The sequence below is a fragment of the Mytilus trossulus genome, chromosome 2 (assembly GCF_036588685.1).
Source record: "Mytilus trossulus isolate FHL-02 chromosome 2, PNRI_Mtr1.1.1.hap1, whole genome shotgun sequence".
NCBI lineage: Eukaryota > Metazoa > Mollusca > Bivalvia > Mytilida > Mytilidae > Mytilus > Mytilus trossulus.
In genome coordinates, this window is record NC_086374.1 from 68,635,511 (window position 1) to 68,661,624 (window position 26,114).

At 31.9% G+C, this 26,114-nt stretch overlaps 2 protein-coding genes across 2 annotated transcripts; one reads left to right on the plus strand and one right to left on the minus strand.

The window, feature by feature from the left end:
* Positions 1-3,037: 3,037 nt before the first annotated feature.
* Positions 3,038-19,588, plus strand: LOC134707868 (integrin-linked protein kinase-like). The gene is made up of 14 exons (XM_063567974.1): positions 3,038-3,109; positions 3,554-3,693; positions 6,329-6,430; positions 7,464-7,562; positions 7,833-7,931; positions 8,426-8,524; positions 9,134-9,234; positions 9,590-9,983; positions 11,403-11,591; positions 12,358-12,638; positions 13,243-13,507; positions 14,563-14,848; positions 17,684-17,766; positions 19,008-19,588. The coding sequence occupies exons 1-14, from the start codon at positions 3,097-3,099 to the stop codon at positions 19,038-19,040; spliced, it is 2,184 nt and encodes a 727-aa protein (XP_063424044.1). The 5' UTR covers positions 3,038-3,096; the 3' UTR covers positions 19,041-19,588.
* Positions 19,589-22,141: 2,553 nt separating this feature from the next.
* LOC134705961 (neuronal acetylcholine receptor subunit alpha-6-like) lies at positions 22,142-23,170 on the minus strand. The gene has a single exon (XM_063564673.1). It carries the CDS (start codon positions 23,168-23,170, stop codon positions 22,142-22,144), a length of 1,029 nt encoding a protein of 342 aa, XP_063420743.1.
* Between the last annotated feature and the right edge of the window lie 2,944 nt (positions 23,171-26,114).

A 26,114-nucleotide genomic window follows, 5' to 3' on the forward strand; every position in this document is an offset into this window, starting at 1 on the left:
TTTATCACCAGCCCAGTAGTCAACACTTCGGTGTTGACATGAATATCATTAATATGGTCATTTTATACAAATTTCCTGTTTACAAAACTTTGATTTTTTCGAAAAACTAAGGATTTTCTTATACCAGGCATAGATAACCTTAGACGTATTTGGCACAACTTTTTGGGATTTTAAATCCTCATTGCTCTTCAACATTTTACTTGTTTGGCTTAATTAATATTTTGATATGAGCGTCACTGATGAGTCTTATGTAGACGAAACGCGCGTCTGGCGTACTGAATTATAATCCTGGTACCTTTGATAACTATTTGGTTATAACAATAGTGTCACAAGTAATTCCGCTGCCAAAACCTATAAATGCAAATCTGATTAAAAAAACTCGCTTTCACATTGTGCTGTTATATCCACCCAGTTGCATATGTTTAAGCAATACCGGTATCTGGACTGAATTTATCAACCAAATTGTATGTACCCATTTATGCAATAATGATATCCAAAATGAACGAATACAATCCCTATCAAAGTAACCACATTCCGCAACAGGTTCTTGCTTACTGCAAAGTAACTAACAAATCCACCATGACCTAACCGGATAACACATTTTGTATGAATTATACAGGAAATAACACCATTTTGTGATTAGAAACTAAACAAAATAATAGAATTGTTAAATACTTCAGAAAAAGATAGCTTTCAGACACTGCTTTGAGAATATCAAAAGAAAAGATAGGGTCACCGCACGTTTTTTCCCGGCTAAAATACAAAATAGGAAAATTCCATGTAGAATCCTTCAGGAAATGCACTGTTTTAGAGTTACCTCCCCTTAAATTGCCAATTAAAAAAAAAAAAAAAAACTAAAAATAATTAACACTTGCAAACATATTAATATTTATAAGTTATATTCTTATAAATTGGTTCTTATAAATAAATTATCTGCATTCCTGCATCAAATTTTGCTAACTTGATGGAAAATCTGGACTTTTGGTTCTATGATTTTTACAATCCAAGATGGAGGAAGACACCTATACTACCTTAAAAGATATATTTCACGACGTGGAGATGACTCGAGTCGTTTTGGAATTTTATTTGAAACTTGTTTCAATGGCAACAAAACTAAAAGCATATAACATAGAATGAACTGACCATTTGTATATATAAATATATATCTTGCCTGCAATTAGCTTCAGTTGGAGTAGTTTTGCGAAACCAGTTGTTAATCTGTTTTCTGTGGTTAAGATTTATTAAAATGTGTTCCTTGTAAATATCTTGTAAAATTACAAGACATGGAATACTAGATTTTAGCTTAGGTAATTCTAATAAACAAATATTCAATACAGCATACCATGTAGGAATAAAGCGAAAAGGTATTATGACATGTATATGATGTTTTTTTGTATGTACATAACCTTGTGATTCAACTTTGATATACCATACTTGCATTTGTCAGTTTTATTGCTGACTCCTTATATGATTTCTTGCTGACTCCTTATCTGTTTTCTGTGGTTAAGATTTATTAAAATGTGTTCCTTGTAAATATCTTGTAAAATTACAAGACATGGAATACTAGATTTTAGCTTAGGTAATTCTAATAAACAAATATTCAATACAGCATACCATGTAGGAATAAAGCGAAAAGGTATTATGACATGTATATGATGTTTTTTTGTATGTACATAACCTTGTGATTCAACTTTGATATACCATACTTGCATTTGTCAGTTTTATTGCTGACTCCTTATATGATCGTATTTAGGAGTCACGAAATGTTCCTAATACGAATGATATGTAAAGGATTAATTTTGAGTTGATCATAAGTTAACATTAGTGTATCTAATATAAGCCAACTTAGAACAAAAATGAAGACCATAAAATATTTCATCTTTATCCATACTAACAAACTTGCCTCTGAACTTGGTGATTACATTTATTGTATAGTCCAATTTTCCTAGACAGACAACAGATAAAAACTTAATGACAATGACTTGCTGGTGATAACAAAAGTATGAGCTAGCAATCTTTATTTAACAGTTAGGCCATTTGGAGTCTGATTCTGAACTATGAGAAATTAAGTTTCAAGACCTTCCATATTGTTGAAAACCAAATAGCCTTGGACAGAAAATTGTATCAACTAACCAGAATGATGTTTTTAGGAAATGATCGCTTCATCTTGCAGCAGGATGCTACCAAAAGGAGAGATTAAATTGACGATGGTGAAAGTAATAAATGTATAAATGAATTTAGTAAGCGAGTTGATAGATTATTCGGTGAGACGACGTTGAAATTCATCACTGATAAGTCGAACCTAAACGAAACGGTCGCCTGTAGTTCAAGATAAAAGCATAACATTTATTATCTGTTATTTGCATTTTATGGGACTGGGTCGACACTGGTCCTTATGATCTACCAGTACCTAAGCAGATCATCCGGTCAATAGTCAGTACTTTGGTATAGACAAATTTATACAATACAATTATTAGAATTGTCAGTATATGAATTTTAAAATTATGAATAAATGTAAAATTATTAAAAAAAAACTAATGTTTCAACTGCCTCAGGTAAGCAGAAACTGCACGAATATTATTCAGAGGGCTTGAAGCTGTGTAAAAAAACAGAAATAAAATTGTGAAAGGAAATGGGAAATTTGTCAAAACGACAAAAACCCGACCATAAAGCAGACAACGGTTTTTAATTATATAAAATGAAAGTAAAGACAAACTATTCACATGAGTTAAACATCGGATTGTATAAAAGTGTAAATATACCTTGCAGGTCACTCAAACAAAAGAGAAATAACTATGCATTAAAATTCGAACTGCTTCCTGGAAAAATATGTTTTGGTATTTTTAATAACCGACCAATAAATATAATTATATAATAGTGACAGGTTTATGTATTTCTTTTTATTTCTGCAGATAAAGGTGTCCTTTGTTTCAATGAATACTCCGTTACCAAAAGTAAAGTTATACTTTCTTAAATGAAAGAAATCTTGTCATAAACCATTTAAATTTTTGTAGAATCTCCAAGGGTCAATCAACATCCACAAAGAAAACAGAATTATACTAAGTTTACTCTTCTACTTTCTAATTGTACAAAGAAATGAGCACTGAAGGTAAGTTTTTAAGATTCTATTTTGCTTGTATACCTTCAAATAAAAATTGAGCATAGATATGAGGTGTTTATCAAAGAGACAAAAACCAGACGAAAGAGCAGAATACAGTCGAAGGCTACCAATGGGTTTTAAACATTGCGAGAAAAAATCCGCATACGGAGGCGTGTTTCAGCTGGCCCCTTAAAAAAGACTAATTCGGTGATATTGAGCGTCATACTAAACCCCGAAAGATATAAATGATATAGAATTGAAAATCGTACAATACCAACAATGTCCGAAACTCCTAAATTGGGACATGCGCAAAATGGCAACATAAAATAACTTTTTTTTAAATAAATGTCAATTTAAATCTACATATAAAGCTATACATGAAATTATATATGACAAATTATGTACTGTATTTATTAATTTAATAGTATATTACTTTAATTCAATTCTGAACAGTTATCGCTACAGGCGTGACTCTGAAAACTGCACCATCTGCTAGAAGAACCAAATCCCACTCTAGAGCAAATCGAGTGCGTCCTAAGGATGAACTAACTGGCCTCAAAATAGTTGTTACTCCAAAAGATACGAAAGAGTTTGTAAGTGTACATCAGTTGATTTATGTCCATTATGGTATTGTAGATGTCTAGGTTGCATTTTGTAAATACAGCTGTTTCTCAAAACACGCCTCTTTTGAGGAGAACTTGAATATTCATAGAAAATTAATTTTGTTTACATACTGGTTCCCAATTATGCTCTCTGTGTTCCATCTCACAGAGACATAACTTGGGAATTTTATCAGTTAATTTAAATGTGCATATCGTTTACATTGAAATTTGTGGTAACCTTTCAGTCGAGGTAGGGGTATTTTGATTGTGTTATATTAAACTCTATGCCACACAGCCCTATATTTTGACCTTGGAAAATAATTGTGGTGCATATGAACTTTCAATTCTAGGATAAGATTTTTTTTTAAAACTTCATAGTAAAAGTTGTACAGTTTTAGCCGTAAAAGGAGTTCCTATGGGAAATTGAATTGTCATTATTTACAGATTGCAACCTCTATGCATATCAAAGTTATTGAAACCATTGTCGGAGTTCAGTGTTTTGTGATCTATCATTTATAAGGATGTCAACGTCGAGTATTGCTCGGTTGTACCGAGTATCGAATACCAGAATGACACTCGTCTATTAATCAGTTTCCTCTTAGAATTTTGTTGTTGTCTTGAGCTTAAACAAAGCACCTTCTTGGTAATAATATTAATCAAATGTAACCAAATGTGAAACACGATTCTAACTTTTGCGTTTAACTATCATTTAAATAGAGGTTTTTTTGCTAATCTTAGTCATTCCTCCACCTCTGTACCATCAGAGCATATATTTTTTTGTCAGCATGACTGTTATTCACCTAATAAAGTTGAGAAATCGCCTCGTCCAAGAAAAAAAGATACAATTATTGTTATAACAAAAATAAGAACAAGTTCGTTGCCACCTGTGTCGACCCTCAGAAAATGCTTAAATGCATTCAAAGTTATAATTATCCCCCCTTTTGTTGATCATTAAAAATGTTTTTTAAAGATTCGAAAAAACTGTTGTTTGGGAAATAATATTCTTTAGATATTAATTATTTACTGGATTTGATTTTTGTCAGTTCATATAATTAGTACATGTGGTAAATGAGTTATTAATTAGGGTATAAAATACCTTGGACTATTTTCTTGTCCTAGGTATTAATATTGATTTTTAAAAATACGTCCATAAGACAACGACTCAAATTACATAAAGTGGGTATACTTTTGGTTTCCAGTTCGTAAATGTTTGTCCGAACGAGTACTCGAGTATTGCTCGGTTATCCAACGAGTACTCGATTAATAAGTCTTCATCGAGTTGACATCGCTACTTTTTTACAATTGAAACCATAATGTAAAAAAGCCACAACGTTTTAAGGATGTACTTAGGTGAGGTTAGGTGAAAATAAATAAATTAAGAAGTTAAAATTGATACTATAAGCTGGTAGAGTATCAATTAAGGATAAAAATAAGCTAAAAATATTGATAGGTCATGGACCTCCTTTTCGAGATATTTGAGATTTAAAATATGGCGGGAAAAGGTTGACTCGGACTTCTACCTTATATTTGCATTGATATTATTAGGTCTCAAAACAAAAGAAAGAAAATTAAGAATCTTCTAAAATTTTGGTAAATGACCTTTCATGAGCTATTAAGTCTTATATGAAAAAAATGGGTGTTATGGGGCAAAATATTTTACATTGTATTGTATGGAAAAACACCAAGGAGTCCGAACATTTGACACAAATTACAAAACCTCACCTTAGTACATCCTTAAAAGATTTATTTGAAATATATATATATATATAGTTACGTACATATGATTATTCTTTGCTTTCATACATAATAATGCTTGCAAAACCTTTTTTCAAGGTCTGCAAAAAATATAAACATACGAAATGTATATGCCATTTTAAAAATAAATTATATTAAAAGAGAGATACAGTTTTTCTCTCAAAAAATCTTTGTAAAAAAATTATCAGATCTCTTCAGTCTGCTAACGCATTGCGCATAAAAAAAAATCAATATATCAAAATCAACATATCAACAAGGTAAACAAACCTATAATTTGTGATTAACGACACTGTATGGTAATTTTCAAAACAAAGCTAAAGACAAGGCTTGTAAAGTAATTAATTGACAACTATTTCTAGACAGTTCAGTTAGTATTATAATGTCTATTAAAGGAACTAATTTTTGATGTGCTTAATAAAAGTACCATATTGGCGTTGCAGCAAACATTGTTCTTTAATGTTAAAATGTTATAAAACTGGTCTTATAAAAGATTTTCAGAATCAAGACATAGCCCTTTCGTTTTACATTTTAAATGCAACCTAAGCTTGGCTCAACAGATTGACAAAACAACGGACTGTACAGCTTATATAAAGATGATACGTCTCCAAGTTAGAATTCTTGTAAATTGATTCATGAAAACTCAAAACAATAAAACAGATTTATCACATATTATTTTACTTAGTTGCAGTCTTGAACCTTCCAGTCGCAGTTAAATGTTCGGTTTTCATTTTTGCCAAGCAACAACTACTAGTATTGAAAGCGAACAACAAGTTCTTATGGTGCATTCCGCCAAATTTGATAACACGGACATAGAAAAGAAGTGCTTAATAAACATGTATAACAAATTTACCATGATTGTTTTTATTTGTAGAATCGCCTGGGAATACAGTTGTTGCAAGTGATACGTAATGGGAATGCAAAACAAGCATTAAAACTGATTGGTCAAAATGCAGATGTATCTTTTTGTGACCAGGTGAGAATGATATTTAGTTTTTTTGGTGAAGTTAGAAATGCTTTTTTGTATCAATTGCTTGCTTTTTTCTCGTTAGCAAGAACAAAAAGACCCTTAACATTAAAGCCGAACTCCGAGGCCACTTTTATTTTTAATCGTAAATGGCAGTTAAAATGTACTTATAAACCCGTGATTCACAAATGTCGGAACCAGGTATAAAAACGATTATTACGTGACCGTAAATAGAAGACACGTAAATCGCAAACAATTGTTTACCTCCTTTTTGTACTATTTTACTTCTGAAGTATTTTTTTAGTTATATCAACTAATAGTTAAACAATTTTCTCAATAGTTATAATGAAATAATAATCAGTTAACGCAAAAAGTAAAAATAAATCAAATATAAAGACGTCAGAAGTCATAAATAGAAATAAGAGAATGTGATATGAGTGACAATGAGACAACTCTCCATCAACAATGTGTAAAAATTAAAACCATATGAGGCCAATACGCAGGTTGGTCCAAAAACAATATTCAAATATTTACTGTCGTGTAAGGATATTCGAAAAACCAATAAGCTCATATATATCGTTTCTAACATAACGAACCCTATATGAACCACATCACCGCACAACTAACGATGTTATAAGATTTATACAGGTACAACCCACATCTTCTAAATATCTGACTTTATAATCTACCAGTAACACATATATTACTTGTATTTTACTTCAGATACAGACATAACGAATGAGTTGGGAAAAGAAGGGACAAAAGAACATTATCATCATAAAAAATAAACATTATTGTTAGTCAATGTAAATCACCTCTTCTATATAGAATTTCTCTTGTGAACCTAAATCTTTTCTCATTTTGATATCCACGCACCCTTAGTTCTGACAACACCCGATACATGTTCCAATAGGTACTGAAATGGGAAAAATATATATGTTTAAACTCAATTTATACATAAAACATCTAATTAATTGATTCTTTTAAATATTTTTTTTTCAGATGAGTCAACTAACTAATTTTAAACATTGACTAATTATAGGCTGGATGGAGTGCAATGCACCATGCAGCTTCTAACGGCTTTGTGGAACTAATTATACAACTGAGAGAGAAAGAGGCATTAGTTGACGCCTTAGATTGTGTAAGTAACCGTGTGTAAGTACTGAATGACAAAAAAGAGCTTTTTCATATGTAAATATTGGACCAACCTTATTGATGTTTAAGAAAAGGCAGTTGAATTAAATCTTTTACTTTTGAAAATGATGATAAAATTATTCAATCCATAACTTTCATTGTTATTGTTAGCAATTTATATTGTTAGTTAAATTAATCAATTACCTGTACATTAACTTCTGAAACAATACAAAATGTCAATGAAACATGTGTAGTATACCAAAACTGTTTATTTCAGTCGAATGAAACACCATTACACAAAGCGTCGAGGAAGGGCCATGCTGAAGCAGTTATAGTACTCATAACGTTTGGCGCAGATATTAGTGCTGTAAACAGTGTAAGATGATATTATTCCCAATTTATTGCGTCGGGTATAATGCATTGACCCGTCCGTCTGTCTGTCCGTTCGTCAGTCCTGGTCTTGCTATTGAAACTACTCTGAAACCACACAGCAGAATTCCATGAAACTTTGTAGATGTGAATATCGACGGGAAATTATGATTTAAATTGGTTTTTTCTAGGAGTTATGCCCCTTTGAATATATTGGCATCAATATACTACTGCAGCAGTTTGTCATTGCAACTCCTATAAATCACACAACATAATTTCGTGAAGCCTTTTAGATAACAAAGACATACTAAATAGATGTTCATATCGGTAGGAAATTACGATTCAACTTTTTTTTTTACTAAGGAATGATCTGTAAATGTAACTGTACATCTGTATATTGTTTCAACAATTTCAGTAAAGTGTCGTTTTCTTTTATCATACAAGAAGAAGACAAAAAACACACTACAGTTGTGTTTTATTGTTTTTCTCTATACTTTATAGAATGGAGAAACTGCATTAGAGATTGCAGTGAAAGCTGGCCAAACTACAGTCGTAGAGACTTTGTGCATGCTTGGAGTTGAAGTTTTGTTGCAAGACTGGGTTTGTTGCTTTATTTAATAATCGGAGTCAGTATATACAAAAAAAATATTTGAAACTAATTGCAGTTAACAGAATTCAACTTTTATATGCAAAAAATTGTTATGAAGCAACCTGATTTCGATTATTTGGAACCTCATTGATAGTATAAAAATTTGTCAGTCTCTAAAAATTACATCATTGAATGTCGATTTTATTTTATAAAAAATGTATATATATATTATATTTAATACATGAAAACAAAGATTCAAATAACACTCATTTATTAAAAACTTATACAAAACTTTTTTTGCGGGTCGCATCATTCAACGAAATCGGTCTTCCATGTTAAGTCAAAACACATTTTATTGTTCAAAATCACGAATGGATCAGAAATAAGTTTAACAGCTTAGTAACGTTTTCATCTTCCTACTGCCACCTTTCCATGTTTCAACTTTTCTTCTTGCATTCGTTTGAATCACTGGACATGATCAGCACAAACGCAACTAAGGGTCAAATTACACTTACTTTGTCACCACTCCACAACATCGGTCTTCATTTATATCTACAGTAAATAATATGATTTTTTTTTTTATTTATGATGATTATTATTTTAATGTTATTTGATTCCAGTCATGGTCAATGGTTGACGACAACGAACTAAGTAAAAAACAAAAGAAAATTATAGAAATATTGGTGAGGCAGCATTGGCGCAGTTCTGGATATGCACAAAAGTAATTTTATTTCTCACAAATTGTGATAAAATTGATACACACTTCAGATACCAGCAAATATTGTCAAAAATATGTTTTCAAGAGATAATTGTCATTTATATAGGAATAACCTGTGCTTTTATGTTTTCCCCGGACCTGCCATTTAATGTTTATGTGACAGACATTATCAAGGACTTTTTAAAGAGATCGACACACCTTTAGCATGGTCCTTTAATTTCACGTTCCGTTTAATATCATATGCCTTCTTTATTCTTAATTATTCTTGTTGTTTTTCCTTTACTTAAGTCTTAACAGTTGATGTGTGCCTCCTGATACTCTCTATGAGATGAAACATCAAATTGTCTTTTTATTTCAGATCCATTCAGTTTGAAGTATTTTATCTCAAAGCCAGAGAAAACAAATATTTGGAAAATCTAGGTGTGAATTTTATTGGCAATGATGAAGCTGAGGACAAAGAAACAATTGAAAATAATGGCGCGGATGACGACGGGTTTTTTGTGTTTTGCGGTAAGATGAAGTCAGAATACTCTGATGTCACGAATAACCAACACAAAGACAACACTGAAATTGTCAGTGATATTTATGAATGCAGACTTTGGTGTAATGAGAGGAAGACCCTGAGACTTAATGTACGTCTGAAAACTGTTCTCGCAAGCAATGAGAATCTCATTATAATGTCAACAAATGAAAAGATTGGACGAATAAATTGTATTGACAAGTTTACGGACCATAAGAACCCATCCAAACATGTGAGTAATCCGATAAAATAAAAAGACACTTTGAATCAGTGTTTCCATCAGTAAAAGGGGATCACGACAACAAAAGAAGTAGACACTATGCTAGTCATGAACACATCAAGCAAAAAACAAAACAGAGAGGTACCACTGTGTGCAAATGTATACTCGTAATCTGAAAGCGGAGGATAGAACGAGACGATAAGAAACACATTCATAAACTATGGTTCCTTTGGATACGCAGAAACATCCCTTACTAGAAATGCGTGACATTTTCGTGCTGAAATTATGATATTTTATTACCTTTTTTTTTTTATTTCAGATTAAAACAAACATAAATGTGAAAAAAGGGTGAATAAGCAGAAGGGGGATAACCATCAACCGTTTTTGATTGATTTCGTTTTATGTGAGGACTAATACCAGCTAATAAAAGTAGAAAAGAAGACTCATTCAGATTCTAGGCTTATAATTGCGAATGCCAGACGCGCGTTTAATCTACAACAGACTCACCAGTGACGCACGGATTAAAAAAGTTAAAAAGTCAAATAAGACCGACGTTGACGATCATTCAAGGCAAAAAAATAAGAAAGACTTTGCCAAGCGAAGGCGATTTATTCCTTTGAATTGAAATGCTTAGAATTTAGAACAATTCCTCAACTTTTTAATGAGATAATATCAATAATAATTCATGTCACATAGAGGTGCTTATTACTGGGTTTCACCGACAATGACATCGACTAAGCGGTTGTAAAAAAAGTCGGTTAGCGCCCTCTCACTTCTGTCCCTAGTCTAGCGCAAGTACTTCAAAGGTTGTTGCTGTGTTACATATTTGATTTTCGTTCCGTTTTTAGTACACAAATTAGGCCTTTAGTTTTCTTGTTTGAATTGTTTCATTTTTGTCATTTTGGTGCTTTTAATAACTGACTATATGGTATGGGTTTTGCTCATTGTTGAAGGCCATACGATGATATATAGATGTTAATTTCTCTGTCATTTGGTCTCTTGTGAATGTTGTCTCATTTTTTATAACGCCACATCTTCTTTTTTTATCATAGATACATGTACTAGGCTTGTGAATTTCGTTCACAGGACGCCCGTTTCGTCTACAAAAAAAACTCTCCAATTACACATCTACTAGTGATTTATCAATATTACAATTTCAACGATTATTCATGTCAACACAGAAGTGCTAGCAACAGGCCTAGTGAATCACTGTTTTCATCAGCAGTGGTATCGAAAATACAAGGCTTTTAATTTTGTAAGCGCGTTTTGTCTACTGAAGACTCTACAGTGGCGTTTTATAAAAACCAAAGGCAAAGGGCAAAATAAAATACCAAGTTTAAAAGCATTCAGAGACAAATATTTTGAAAGGTTTGCCAAAATCAGCCAAGATTAATTTTTACCACATTTTTCATGTTGTCCTTCTTTTTTCAGTATTCTGCGGTTCATGTTACTATTAGTGTTAAGAAAACATCAGTAGTATTCTACTTTGGAAAACTAATAGAGCCGGAAAAATTTAGCATCGGTTCTAAAGCTGTAACACTGAAGCCAAAAGGAGAACCTGAAGCTGAAATAAGTATTCCTAAAGGTTCATTTGAATCAGAAGGACAGATGTTTTTACAGGTAGGCTGCCATTTTTATCAATTGCTAGTAATTGTACCGCGCAATTATATTATGTATTCCACTACATACTTCGTATTAACTAAGTAATTCGTACTGAAGCTGAAATAGTTCTCTTATGTGTTAGTCCCCAAATGTCGAAACATAAGCAATTTTTTTAAGTACACTAAATAATCGGAAAGGTATTTCAAATGTTTCAGTTATATTTAAAAGTGATGAACATTTTTTGAAAGCGGTTCTATAAATTACTTTTAACTATTTAAAAAACAAATTTTATAAATGTTCAAATCTGAATAAAATTTGAAGTCGAAACGTAAGTTCTAACCAACAATATATATATAACCTTAGTTTTAAGCCCGATTTATGGGCATTATGTTTTGTGGTCTGTGCGTCCGTCTGTCCCGCTCCAGGTTAAAGTTTTTGGTGAAGGTCAGGTTAAAGTTGTTGGTCAAGGTTAGGTTAAAGTTTTTGGTCAAGGTAGTTTTTGATGAAGTTGAAGTCCAATAAACTTGACACTTAATACACATGTTCCCTATAATATAAACTTTATAATTTTAATGCCGGATTACAGTTTTTACCCCATTTTCACGGTCCACCAAACATAGAAAATGATAGTGCGGATGGGGCATCCGTTTACTTGGGACACATTCTTGTTATAATATAATAAAATAGCAATATTTTTTTGTGAATTCAATGAATAGTCCTATGTTTGCTTATAAGATAATCATTATTCCAACTTTTTACCAAACAAGACAAATATTATTTTTAGATTGTTGATACCAAAGATGTGAACGAAGAAGAAAAGGAAGATGAATCTGGAGATATGTTGACAACAAACATAGTCAACATATCTATGACTGATGGTCAACAACCAAACCAAGAAATTGGTATTAAAATCCCAATCCATCATAAGTTGTCTGAGGATGATGCTGTTGTAATACTGGCAACCTCTAGCGATGCGCCTTGTTCAGTTGACGATTGGGAAGTCATGGAGGCAGAAATGGACGAATCTGGCAAATCCGCAACTTTTAGAATACGTCATTTTTCTATGTATGATATTTTGGATTACGTATTTTTTTTTTTACAAAAAAAGATGAAATGTTTTACATATTTTACATCTGTAGTGTTTAGTTTTCTTGATACAGACAGGTTGATCTTATATTCATTTTCGAAAGAAAGGAATTGCTTATACCAACATAATATTTCTGCTTAAAAAAAAATTCTTTACGTTATTGTTTAAGTTTGGAATATCGTTTCGTAGCTTCAATAATTAGGACGACGTCTAAGATAGATATAAAGAGTTGATAAACGGAAGGCATACCCCCAAGAGGATAATGCTAAGTAATTTTTAAAAACATCTTTTACTTTGAGGGTATCGACATATTATCCTTTCATAATTACTGTTTTTGAAATTAATGCCGACATTGTTGTGCTGTATAAGGAAATTACCACAAAAGATTGAATGTGAAATACCTGAACGTATAGGTATTTTCTTAAGTAGAAAATGATGGATAAAATCTGATTGTATAGCTAGCTAAACATTTCAAATATTAGATTGTCACAGGGAGTGTCAGTTTTCCGTTTTAAGATTGCATAAAAAAAGTCTTTATGCAGGTTAAATTCTATATATTTGTTTATGTATTCGTTTTTGTAGCTATGCTGGATCATCAAAAGAAAAAGTGAAAACTGACTTACCGGGGGTTGTCGATGCTGTAGAGAGATCTATAAACCGACAAAGAAAGATTGAGTTTATCTTCCTAACAAAATGGGTAAATGCTGACAGCCAACTCTTGGTGATAGAAGGAACTGCTGTACGGAAATCTGAGGGTAGAATAAAATACTGGGCGAGACAAGGCTATAATGAAAAATCATTGAAGAGAAGCAAAGAATTTTGTGTCAAAAATGGGCAAAGTTTCATGGTAAATTTTCAATTGAATTCAGAAGCTTATAAATAGAAACTCTCCAAGCTAGTTGTTGAATCAAAGCTGCAATAGTTAAATTCATGACAAATTAGGACATTTAAATATCCAAATAGATATCTTGGATACTTTCGGACGTCTTGGTCACTTGAGCGTCACTGGTTAGTCTTGTGTGAACGAAACACGCATCTAGCGTGTTAGAATATAAACCTGGTACATTTTAATAGCTATTATTCGTGTGTTTGTCTGTCCTATATGTTCTCTCATTTATTTGTATTGAAGTCCTGTCATTTAATGTTGTCAGGTTAATGTTAATATATTTAACATTTCCATAAAAGCGGGAGGTTTGGCTTACCACAAAACCAGGTTCGACCCACAATTTATTTTCTTAAAATGTCCTGTACCTAGTCAGGAAAAATGCCATTGTTATATTATAGTTCATTTCTGTTTGTGTTACATTTTAGTGTTGTGTTTCTGTTGTGTCGTTGTTCTCCTCTTATATTTGATGTGTTTCCCTCAGTTTTAGATTGTAACCCGGATTTGTTCTTTCTTGATCGTTTTATGAATTTCGAAAAGCGGTATACTAATGTTGCCTTTATTTATACGATATCCGGACAATTCCAGGAATACTCAAAGAAACCTCAATCATTTTTACATTATGAATAGGGATGTGACGATGACAATACAACAGAGGCTTACCACCAATATGCTTTGCAAATGACACTATTGACAACATATATTAGATTCACGTTTCAGCACTTAAATGCTTACAAATAAGCATACAATGACCAATAACTAAAGCTTAATATAGTCTCCTATTATCATATTTAACGATTATTTGAATACACCAGGTATACATTTGTTGCTTCTGGTATTTTTTTTTGTATTGACTGAACATAGCTGGGTTTATACCTAAGTCATTTAAACAGTAAGTGTTACGCTTTAAATTACACAATTTAATATACCAAATCTTCTATTATTACTCTACAAATCATTGTATTTTCACAAAAATCACAGCCTTATATCTCTCACGTTTGTGCATTTTTTGTTCTCAGTTTACCTTATTTGGAAACCTCGTGGAAGTATCAAGAGAAGAGAGTTTTACTTTAACTTACCAAAACAACAGAGATAATTTCCGGCTGTTCAATATCTGCTTAGATGACTCCAACAAACCATTTACTGGAGAAGTCCAAATATCACTTGAAAAAGAGGTTAAACAAACAATACCTTTCAAGAAGAGTGGTCTATTTTCCTGTTGCAGTGCCCAAAGAGTAAAGAAAGTTACAAATATTGAACAAGAAATCTTGCAGACCATTTGTTATGAGGTCATAAAAACAAAAGGTAACTGAAAAACGACATATGAATTTGAATGTATATCAAAGTTTATTAACAAGGAAGACGTTCAAAGTTTGCATTAGTCGGTCCAAGCTGGAACGAATGAACAAATAAGAAAAAAGACTTAAATTGTCAAGCTCAATTTTATTTTTAAAAAAAAGTGTTAGTCCAACAACAGGGACTAAGCCTATTCCTTTTCTTTTTCTTTGTAAAAAAAGATTATTGGCATCAATTTTGCTGCACCAGATGCGCATCAATACTCTCCAACTTGGTATTTTTACTTGCCCTTTTTAAGGTTTTTTGAATTCGAGCGTCACTGATGGATCTTTTGTAGACTCGCGTCAGGCGTAAATACAAAAATATATTCAAGCATCTGTGATGAGTTTATTTAGACAAATAATGTCTCTTTTGAGACACTGGAGGTAAAAATGTTTACCTAATTTAAACGACTAACAGCTAATTAAATCGAAAAGGACCAAAAGTTAAAACTAAACCCGACAAGGAAATAGAACTATGCATTTTATGGAGATTCATTCTATAATTAAGAATAAGTTAAGAATTTTACATCAACAAATATAGATAAAACAACATCCGTAGTTCATATTGCATCGTGAAGGGAAAATTTTGGGAAAATGATATCATTGTTATAAAGATTTAAATATGTCTTCCTACTCTTACATAAGGTAGCAATTATATTCAGAAATATGCAATTAAATGGGAAATATGAAGAGTTCCTTCAATTTTTACAATTGAGCTTATCCTTTGACCTAGTAATGTCAATGATGTTACCAGTTTAAAACATGCATTCTATTGTTAAATACCAAACATTTGTTGTTCTACTTATTGACATTATTTTTATAGGTATTCATTCAATTCAAACATAAATTTCAGAATAAATTGTTGTAAAAAACTTGGCTGTCCTGTTTATGGTCGTTGTTAATACGGTATTAGAAAATACTTTTTAAATGAATACATGTAAAATGTGTAAGACTGAATGATTACATAATATAATCCTTCGTATACGACCTAAGAACACTTTCACATGTTGATGAAAGATAAACATTACTGCATTTATATATAGTAACACCACTAGACCTTCAGTAACTCCAATGACACAAAAGTATCACCATTGACAACATATTTCAAATTTTACTTTTGTTAAGTCCTGAACACAAAACAAAGAACCCTTAGCTTAAGAAAAATAAAAAAATAAATAATTCTTAGGCTAAAAAATCCCAAATCATAAAACATAGCATCATTAACTAACAATGTCAATAGTGTCACTAAATAGTGTCATTGGTGTTACCAGCATACATTATATGGTTAAAACATTGTTAAATAAAATTATTCATCATAAATAATATGATGTTTCGCTTGTTAAACATGAAGGAAACACAAAAAATGCTGATTGTCATAATAAAGTCAGTGGTGTTACAAAATTGGTCAATGTACGGTGTTAATTTATAAAGTGCACGTGGTCCCACCATTGACAGTAACACCAATGATTGACAGGTATATTTTTATATTTAGTTCCAAAATAAGTGTTGATTTCCCCTATCATATATGTTGTCCCTGGCGCATGTTTCTTCAATTAATATCTTTTCTTCAATCAAAGTTTAGGAAAGCTTTCGAAAAATGATTTTTGTAAGGGTACAACATTGACACTATTCTCATTTACGAAAAAGCTTTTACATACTTTTATGAAGATTTTTTTACTAATTTTTAGTGTTGTCAACGGTTAACGGGGCTTTTTTTCAATTTTAATAGATTTGATATGAATTTGTATGGCAATCATTAAATAGTTATGTTTTATTTGAAAAATGTCGTCGTGGTAGTTAATTTGACAGATAAATTGTTCAGTATGTTGATTGCTATTGTAAATCCAAAAATCATAAAATTATATAGAACTTGTCTATCAACTCGGGGCAAGATCTTAAGGAAACATAATTAGTTTACATGTTTTTTTAACAAACAGTTACTGGAAATCAGAAATACAATTACAGTTTACGATTTTTTTTAATATTTCATCTTTAATCTAATATTGTTTAGACCTACATCTAAATTTGCAACCTCCGTCGTGCAAGGCTCTGTCGTACTTTAAAAGAAATGCTAACTAAAAATTGTGAAATGCTAACAAATGTGAATGTAATTAATGTATACTTGATAGTACGAGCAACATGCTTAATAATTTCGAAATTGAAACTCCTCACATCATTTTCGTAGACAACAAGAGAAAATAAAAGAATCATCGGTTTCAGACATTCAATTCTACGAGATCAAGGCGTTGTTTTTCTTTATTTTTCAATCTGTAGCTAGTACAAACGCCACAGTTGATAAGGTGTGTTTGGTTATCAAAAGTCAAAAACCTCAGAGACAAGCCATATAATACCAAAGAACAATCTTCAATTCAACGTATTATAAAAACCTTACTATATGAATTGGATGGAAGGTTGTCATATTGACATTTATACCACATCTTCTTGTCGGGTACTGTAGATAAGTCCGACACACACAACCTTTCAATCGGTCAAACGATTGTCCGACTAACGAGTAAGGTAAAAGTGTACGATTTGACAACACTACTAATTGTCATTTTTAAGGGCAGAAATATTTTTCTTAGTTTGTGTTGATTTTTCAAGACCCAAAACATATTTGGTATTTTCCCCCTTTTTCTGCCCCTCTGACTCGGGATCTGTGCACCTCTAGTGTCCTTTGTATATTAATTTTGGCAACTGTTATGTACGTTATTTATTTCTACTTCAAGATGTTCTGAATTATTTGATTTGTCATATTAAAATTTTAACTTATTTTCTAAATGTGTGATTTCATTTTTACTTTCAGCAGCCTTTTGTTTGCCGTATGCAGTGACCTCCCTAACTGCAGTTTTGAAAATGTCCAAAGTAACTCTAGGATCATTATTTTTGGTGAGTATTTTTTCTATGAGGTTCAATAAGTTTAATTATTATTTCTTTGTATTTTGTTCCATTTAGTACACTGTTATTTGTCCTTTATTTATTTCACCTTTGCTTTTTGAATCAAGTGCATTACAGTGTCGTGGGGACTCTCGTGGGGACTCTCGTGGGACGTAAACGTTTATCGGTAATACTAATGAAAGGTTCACCTATAACTTGTTTGTCATCGGGTATGATTTTATGCTCACTCAGAGGCCTTCCAGTAGGGATTTAAATGATCAAACATCACAAAGCTTTAAAAGTATTTGTTTTAAATAAATTTTTACCATCACATACAACAGTATCAAAGAATACCAATTCATAAATTAAACTTATAGTACAAGAAAGATGATGACCATCGCTTTTGTGCTTTACTTAATATCGAATTCGAATCTTTATATCGGAAAAGGTAACATTGTGTAAATCATAACAATTATTATATTTCAAATGATTTTCTAACTGTTGAAATTTCTCGGTGTGAGCAAAGTTTGACTTTTGGCCGCATTTTTAAAATCAATTTTCATATTGTATTCTTGTTAGAAAGCATTTTTTTGGTGATTATTCATGCTTGAGCAATAGAGAAAACTACAATAAAATATGTACTAGTTGAGTGAAAATGGACGTCTTACTTAAATTGACATCTTACTTACATTTTTATAAATTTCCTGTTTACAAAACTTTGAATTTATCGTCGAAAAACTAAGGACTTTCTTATCCCAGGCATAGATTACGGCTGAGACTAGTTTCGGTCAACATACAGAGCATGCATTTGACATATATGTTTTTAAAATTAATCTGAAGTATACAAATCGTGGGATACTTGTTCAGCATGCAATATTAAGATAAAAAGTAAATAAGTATTTATCCATATATATTGGGCTATGACTTGAGTACGAGATTCACAACTATAATAACACATATATGAATCAACGAATGTGTCTTCTGTTGTTGAATATGGTACTAGGTCAAACATTCAAAAACTAGATATGATTAATTGATTAATATCTATATTTACCTGATAGATATAATTTAATTTTCAATTTCTAGTTTCTGTTTTTTTCGTCATTTGGCAATTATTATTTATTATTTCCGACATTGGGTTTGTATAACCCTATGGTATCGTTTGCCTCTTTCATATATTTTAGCTTAAAAAAATATTTCCCATAAAATTATCGTGAATATTATAAATCAAGATATTTTTTATGATTTTATAGGATGAAGAGGAATTGACTGAGGAGGACTTCTAGTTTGTGTAAATATTCGAGAATTATGAAAACATTGGAAAATTATGACAATATTATTTGATTAAAATATGTATTTTTACATTTGAAAATGCCTGTACCAAGTCAGGAATATGACAGTTCTTGTCCATTTGTTTTTTATGTGTATTGTTATATGACTTGGCCATGTGATTATGGACTTTCCGAATGTGATTTTATTTTTTTCTTATATACAGAACAATGATAATCATGATCTACAGATGGTAAACATGTCATATATCTAAAATATCATTTATTGTATAGACTAACATATAGCTTGGCTACCACAATCGACCAAGAACTATTGAAGTTTGGTTTTTGTCTTTTAAACGCCGTCGCACTTTGTCAGTCTGTCCATCCGAAACATAAAACATACATAGATCCAGACATATGTATCTCAACGTGGTTCTTCCAAATTATAACCATAAAGTCAGCAATTAATCAATCATGATTTTAGAATACAGATAAAGTACTACATGTATATGCATGTTATTATATGTAAATATGATATCTTTATCTGGAAGATTTTACTCATTTAATAATTCATCTTCCAGTTGTAACAAGTGTGTACTGAACAAGCATATTGTTCTTATCAAATCCTTGTATCCATATTGTTTTACGCTCTTTAATTAATAAGTAATAATTAGATAATGATGTTTGCAATTGTTTCACTTTCGGTTTTCACATGATCTCATTTTATTTTTATGAATTTTGTTAACCAAAAATAAAGTTTGAAAATCATTATTGTAGTTTGTTTGGTATATCACTGAATCGGGTGCCTAACTTCTTTATTCCTTCTAACCTAAATAATATCTCCAATATTTTCTACTCTTAATATTTTGCCACCCCATAAGTAAGTCCTTTAAAATATTTTGAGCTAGAAAGGAGGTTTGTTACTTTGACGTCTGAAGACGTCATACAAGTAACTGCAGTAGTAACATTGAAACATTTATTGATCTAAATGTTGAAAAGGGGAGCTTATCAAAGATTCAAGAAAGAAAAAACAACCTGACAACGAGCAAAAGAGAGCCGAATGCAACCAATGTGTTTTCAATACAGCGAGACAAATCCGAACCCAAAGGTTGACTGCAGCTGGCCCCTAATCTAAAATTTGTACTATTTTAGTAAAAATGGACTTTAAATTAAACTCCGAAAGATATGAACCTACACACATACAAGACCGTATGGCCTTCAACAATGAGCAAAGCACATACCCAAAAGTCAACTAGAAAAGGCCGAAAAGAACAAAAAACAAATATATAACACATTAAAGAAGGAAAACCTCTGAATTACGGACTCGGGACAGGCATATACATACAGAATGTGGTGGGGATAAACATGTTAGAGGATCCTAACCCTTCCCTTAACCTGGACAGTGGTATAACAGTTCAACATAAGAACGAATAATTAAACTCAGTTGAAAAAGGCTTAACTCAACAGATAGACAACAATACAAGTAGACGTTGCCAGGTACTCGTACATTTCAACAAAACAGACAATATAGAGAAGAATGTAGGCCTACGTATCAATACCGTAATATTAATTTCAATACTGACTGCAACGTCATATTTCATTTTGGTCAATATCTGTACTTCATTTCCCATAGGCGACAATAGTAACGTTTTCTTCTGTAGTTCAGTCCATATCGTTAACTTGGATATGTAGTATGGCTCATTTCGAAGCTAAGAAATTTTCACATATGTAGTTAAATTTTCGGGGTACGAAGTGAGATTCATTTTCCCGTAAATTAGCAGACCCCGAAATCTATTCGTGATGCAGCTCTACATGTTAAAAAATCCTTTCTTTCGCACAACAAATTCTTTGAAAATGTAATACTTTGAATACATTTAATAGCTCCATAGTTCTAACACATTTATTCTATGGTCCTCTTCTTTTCAAATCAACACAAACGGTTAACCTCAGTCACTTATTAAAAATAGAAACATGTCCAATATCACCACACAGAGATTTTTTGCTCACGCACAACTTTTGGGTTCATTAATTACAGGCGCTTTAGGGATATTGACCCATTTGTGAACGTCAGGACAACTAAAATGTCTTAGAATTTGTTTTCGTTCATTGTATTGTAATAAGGAGTTATAAAAGTCATCAATTTACACTAATCATTTTTTAATTGACTTTTCCAAGTTAACACATGAACAAATCTCCTCAAAGAACCCAAATGCTTATAACTATAATAATTATGATCATCTTGGGAAATAAATTTTCTACTAACATACGAAGAGAGCTTTTGAGAGTCAAGTACTCTATTACAATAAACGTCTTGGTTTCTCTTATAACACATGTATCTAAATATAATATATAGTTATCAAAGATACCAGGATTATAATTTAGTACGCCAGACGCGCGTTTCGTCTACATAAGACTCATCAGTGACACCCATATCTAAATATTTATAAAGCCAAACAAGTACAAAATTGAAGAGCATTGAGGATCCAAAATTCCAAAAAGTTTTGCCAAATACAGCTAAGGTAATCTATGCCTTGGATAAGAAAATCCTTAGTTTTTCGAAAAAATTAAAGTTTTGTAAACAGGAAATTTATAAAAATGACCACATTATTGATATTCATGTCAACACCGAAATGTTGACTACTGGGCTGGTGATACCCTCGGGGACGAAACGTCTACCAGCAGTGGCCCAGTAGCAGTGACCTAATAATGTAAATACTTATCAAAGGTACCAGGATTATAATTTAGTACACAAGACGCACGTTTCGTCTACACAAGACTAATCAGTGACGAAGTTTTGTAAACAGGAAATTTATAAAAATGACCACATTATTGATAATCATGTCATAACAATAATAAAATTTAAATCTTGTTATTTTAAGGAAAATAAGTAGTGTAAGTGGCATCAATGTGTGTTAAAAAAAAACATGCTCCGATAATGACATAGAAGGATAGATTCGTTTAACTAGTTTGTGTGTATCAATTTGTACCATGAAAATATCAGCTAATTGTAAACACAAATGTTGATACAAAGGATCTGCTTACGTTTTAAATGATAATTTGTGTAATGCCATACAGAAAACGAATGTTCGATTTATCTTATCTGTCCATTTTCGTGTTTAATAAATCACAAATACAAATACGGAAACAGTAGCGATCACATTTAGTAAAAGTAAAATATTCAAACCACAGTTAAGTTTCCTGTCAATGTCAAGCCACGTGATTAAACCTTCGGGTCTGGAATCCTGAGCTGGTGTGAAACTCTTCTTTAGATAATTCTGCTGGAAATATATCATTGGACTGAAAATGATTCTTACTATACATGAAGGTTTATCTTCTATACTTCTGGTTTGTAAATAAATACTTTTTGCAACTATTAAAATTGTAATTCCGCTTACCAAAATCTGCAAACTGATTAGAAATGTGAGGTACGATATCGTCAGTGACGAGGAAGGCATGTTTTGACCTATCAAGGTAAGAAACACAGTCATTGTCAAAAACTGTGACATACAGAATCCAAGTTTTTCGCCACATTCTGTTGGAATGACGACAACCAACAAATTAATTGCCATCAAAATTACAAATGGAAATGTTGTTGTAATTAAATGGTAAGAAGATCGTCTTTTCAAAATTAAAGTATAATGTATACATGAATAAGCAAACGAATTGTCTGCATAATCCTGGTACTGGAATGAATTGGCTGATAAATTAAGAATGTCCCATTCTCCATTTTGAATAAAATGGACTTCCGACATATCTATTCCTGATCCAATTGTGTTAAGAACAAAGCTCGTGTTATCGTGATACCAGGCCTCCATTTTGATGATACATTCCTGTGTATCAAGAGGATATTTTGAAACATCGACTGCACACGAAGTCTGCAATTCTTTTGCTGGAAACCATGTCATTTTACCGTTTGATCTGACAATCACATACTCTCTATTAACTCCAGTAATGGGCATGTCCCTTACATCATTTACAATATATACTTCGGGAACCCATACATCGCTGACTTTAACTGTCAGTCTTGATATGTTCTTATAGTCGATGTTATGGTCCCATCTGAATATTTCATCTTTCCATGTAAAGTACCAGAAAACTGAAGCCGTCAAAACTTGTGATTTATCGTCAAGCCCTTGTAGCGCCATCACGTATAGTTTGGCATTGACCTGTAATGGATGTTGAGAGTTGAGAATCGGAAGCAGTTCAGGGTTGTATTGTTTAGATACATTCTGTCTTAAAAATCGCTTTCTTTCGTACTTCCCATAACAATAACAAACTGTTACAAAAACAACAACCAAAGGTATTGAAAACATTTCTAAAAATAGTTTTAAGTAGTACAATACCGAAGACAAACTGCTCACCTCTTATCTGAATAGTATCAGATTTCAAATGTTTGTCTTTGTATGTCTGTATAAGATGAATCTGTTAATTAAAGTGTAGTAGTTTGTGGTAGACATCTTTTTCCTAAATATTAGGTTCTTATGGTTATTAGCATATAGAAACCGTAATGGATCGTGACATTTTAATAAAATAAATTATCTGCGTTTTTATGAAATTGTTTGTCTGGCTAATAAAACGGTGTTTATCTATTCATTAAAATTTCAAATGCACCAACTTCATCTTTTCATGTTTTTACATTTCATTTCCCTTGCGTGTTCTGTGTAATAGAGGCAAACGTAGGATTACTTTCATATGCTAATCAAAAATGTTTCAGTTCTGTTGAGATGTTAAAATTGCATTCAATTTCTTATTATCGACGCGACGATGCGTAGGTATTTACATAGACTGATTTTAACGCAACAGAAAAGATGAACGGCCTTTACGTAAATGCAGAAAAACGAAAAACTATATCCGATAATGTCTCTTTTAAAGTTCTCTTGTAAATTCTGTTATTGATGAATTCAATTAATTTGAAGAAAAAATCATTTCAAATCTTTTCAATTGACTCACATTAAGCTTAGTCACAGTAGGAACAGCTTTTAATATTTACGATAGAAGATGTGCAAATTATCAGGTTCTCTGCATGTTGATAAATATAAAGTGCGATTCACAATATGAAAATGTTTGTGGAGTCAGCGCGGCGAGTTTAAATTTCTTCAAATTTTGCAATATAAATAGGATGGAAATCTGATAATTAATTCATCATTGTTGAAGGCCGTACGGTGATCTATAGTTGCTAATTTATGTGTCATTTTGGTCTCCTGTGGAGATTTGTCTCATTGGCAATCATACAACATCTTCTTTGTTTTTTTATATCATCAGATTGTGTTTGTGTCGTCTGCGTAATAGCAACACGTGCTTTTTCTTTGTTTTAAATTGCAAACCTGCAGATGACTCAATAAGTTCAGGTTTAACTTCAGTGAAGACTAAAACAAGTAAAGGGCAGTGTGAATCTATTAAAACAAAAGTGCAATCAAGCACGTGGTTGGATATATTAATCGTTTCGTCCATTAGATAATACATTCAAAAGTTTACCACAATAACCATAAGTACTCTTTTCATCATTTGAACAAGTATTTGTCAGCAAGAACCTATAGTATAGTATTCGTAGAGATTATGATATAATCTTTTTTATTTACATAATTCTTAATTTCATTTATCTTGAGTTATTCTCCGTAACACATGTAAAAGAGGGACGAAAGATACCAGAGGGGCAGTCAAACTCCTAAATCGAAAATAAACTGACAACGCCATGGATAAAAATGAAAAAGACAGACAAACAAAAGTGCATATGACACAATCACACAACATATTAAACACTAAAGAATAAGCAACACAAACCCCCCCAAAAACTGGAGATTATCTCATGTGCTCTGGAAGGGTAGGCAGATAATATAGAGGAGCGTCCAAGCTAATAGCAGATCAATATCATCACACTTCATCGTCGTCATGAAAATACACAGACAGTCGTATTTATAACGGCACATTATTTTTCACAATTGTAATGGTAACTATAAAATGGGGGGATAAATAAAACCCAAATTCGTTTATTTTACTAATTACTTCATCCACTTTCCTTATTTTGTGTCATGAAATGTATATGACACCAATCTATGAGCAATATATGTGCCATTTCATAAACATGTCAAATAAACCAACATCATATAACATGTCGATACTTGTATATCTAGAGACAAGCATGAAAAAGGTGGACAGAAATTGTAAGAGACATTTGAGTGGTCAAATGAAAGAAAGAATAAATCAGGACACATTTGAAGAGATTGCCCAGTCGTCTTTATAAATCTAACGAAACCCAGATTTATAGTAATCCTGCGAAATATGCATTACATACCAGCCACGTGATGAGAGATTTGGTAAACATAAACGAGTTCTTCATCTGTAAGATCCAGAAACATGATGTGAAACTCCCTAAGTTTAACAGTATTAGCTTACTAAAAAGGAAGTCTTCATTTAGTATTGTTGATGATAACAACGAATGCCAAACAAGAATCCGCATGTCTATAACCTGATGTCTGATATAAAAAAAAACATGCTTTACAAATTACACCCTTATCCGTACAGTTCCACCTGACCAAGCAAACTGAACAGTCGATTTATCAACAAAAATTCTATGAACCTATTTATGCCATAATGGTATCAACAAATGTACAACAGACAATCCTGTTTCAAATAACCACGATCCCCGACAGCTTCCTACCAAATAAACTATACAAAGATTCTATTCCTTAAACAGAAATTTGATGTCAACGGTTCGTTGAACGATTTGCTATGGAAAGCCTCAGCTGTCATATATTAGAGATTTACAAAACGTTATGCTGAAGCTTAAAATGTAAAGTTAAGACAGCGTGATGTTGAATTGAGTCATCAAAATGCTAACTCTGAATAACAATATGCTAAGTTGAATATGCGCAATGTTGACTTGCAATGACAAGTGCTGTAGTCGTGATAGTATAATGATAAGTCACGATGTTGTGATGATATGCCGAACACACGTTACATTGAGTTTAAAGTAAATGATATGAAGTTGACGTTGCATGATGTTATCTTGCAGATGGATAATGCTCAGTCATCCACGTCGATTGCTATGATAACAAATAAATTGAACAGCTACAATGTATGGTGCTGACT

Bases quoted from the DNA above. Each gene is read 5' to 3' on its own strand.
- LOC134705961 (XM_063564673.1), bottom strand. From the start codon at position 23,170: ATGGCGCTACAAGGGCTTGACGATAAATCACAAGTTTTGACGGCTTCA.
- LOC134707868 (XM_063567974.1), top strand. The intron at 3,694-6,328 runs GTAAGTGTACAT...TTTTATTTGTAG, and splicing joins CAAAAGATACGAAAGAGTTT to AATCGCCTGGGAATACAGTT. The intron at 7,932-8,425 runs GTAAGATGATAT...TATACTTTATAG, and splicing joins ATATTAGTGCTGTAAACAGT to AATGGAGAAACTGCATTAGA.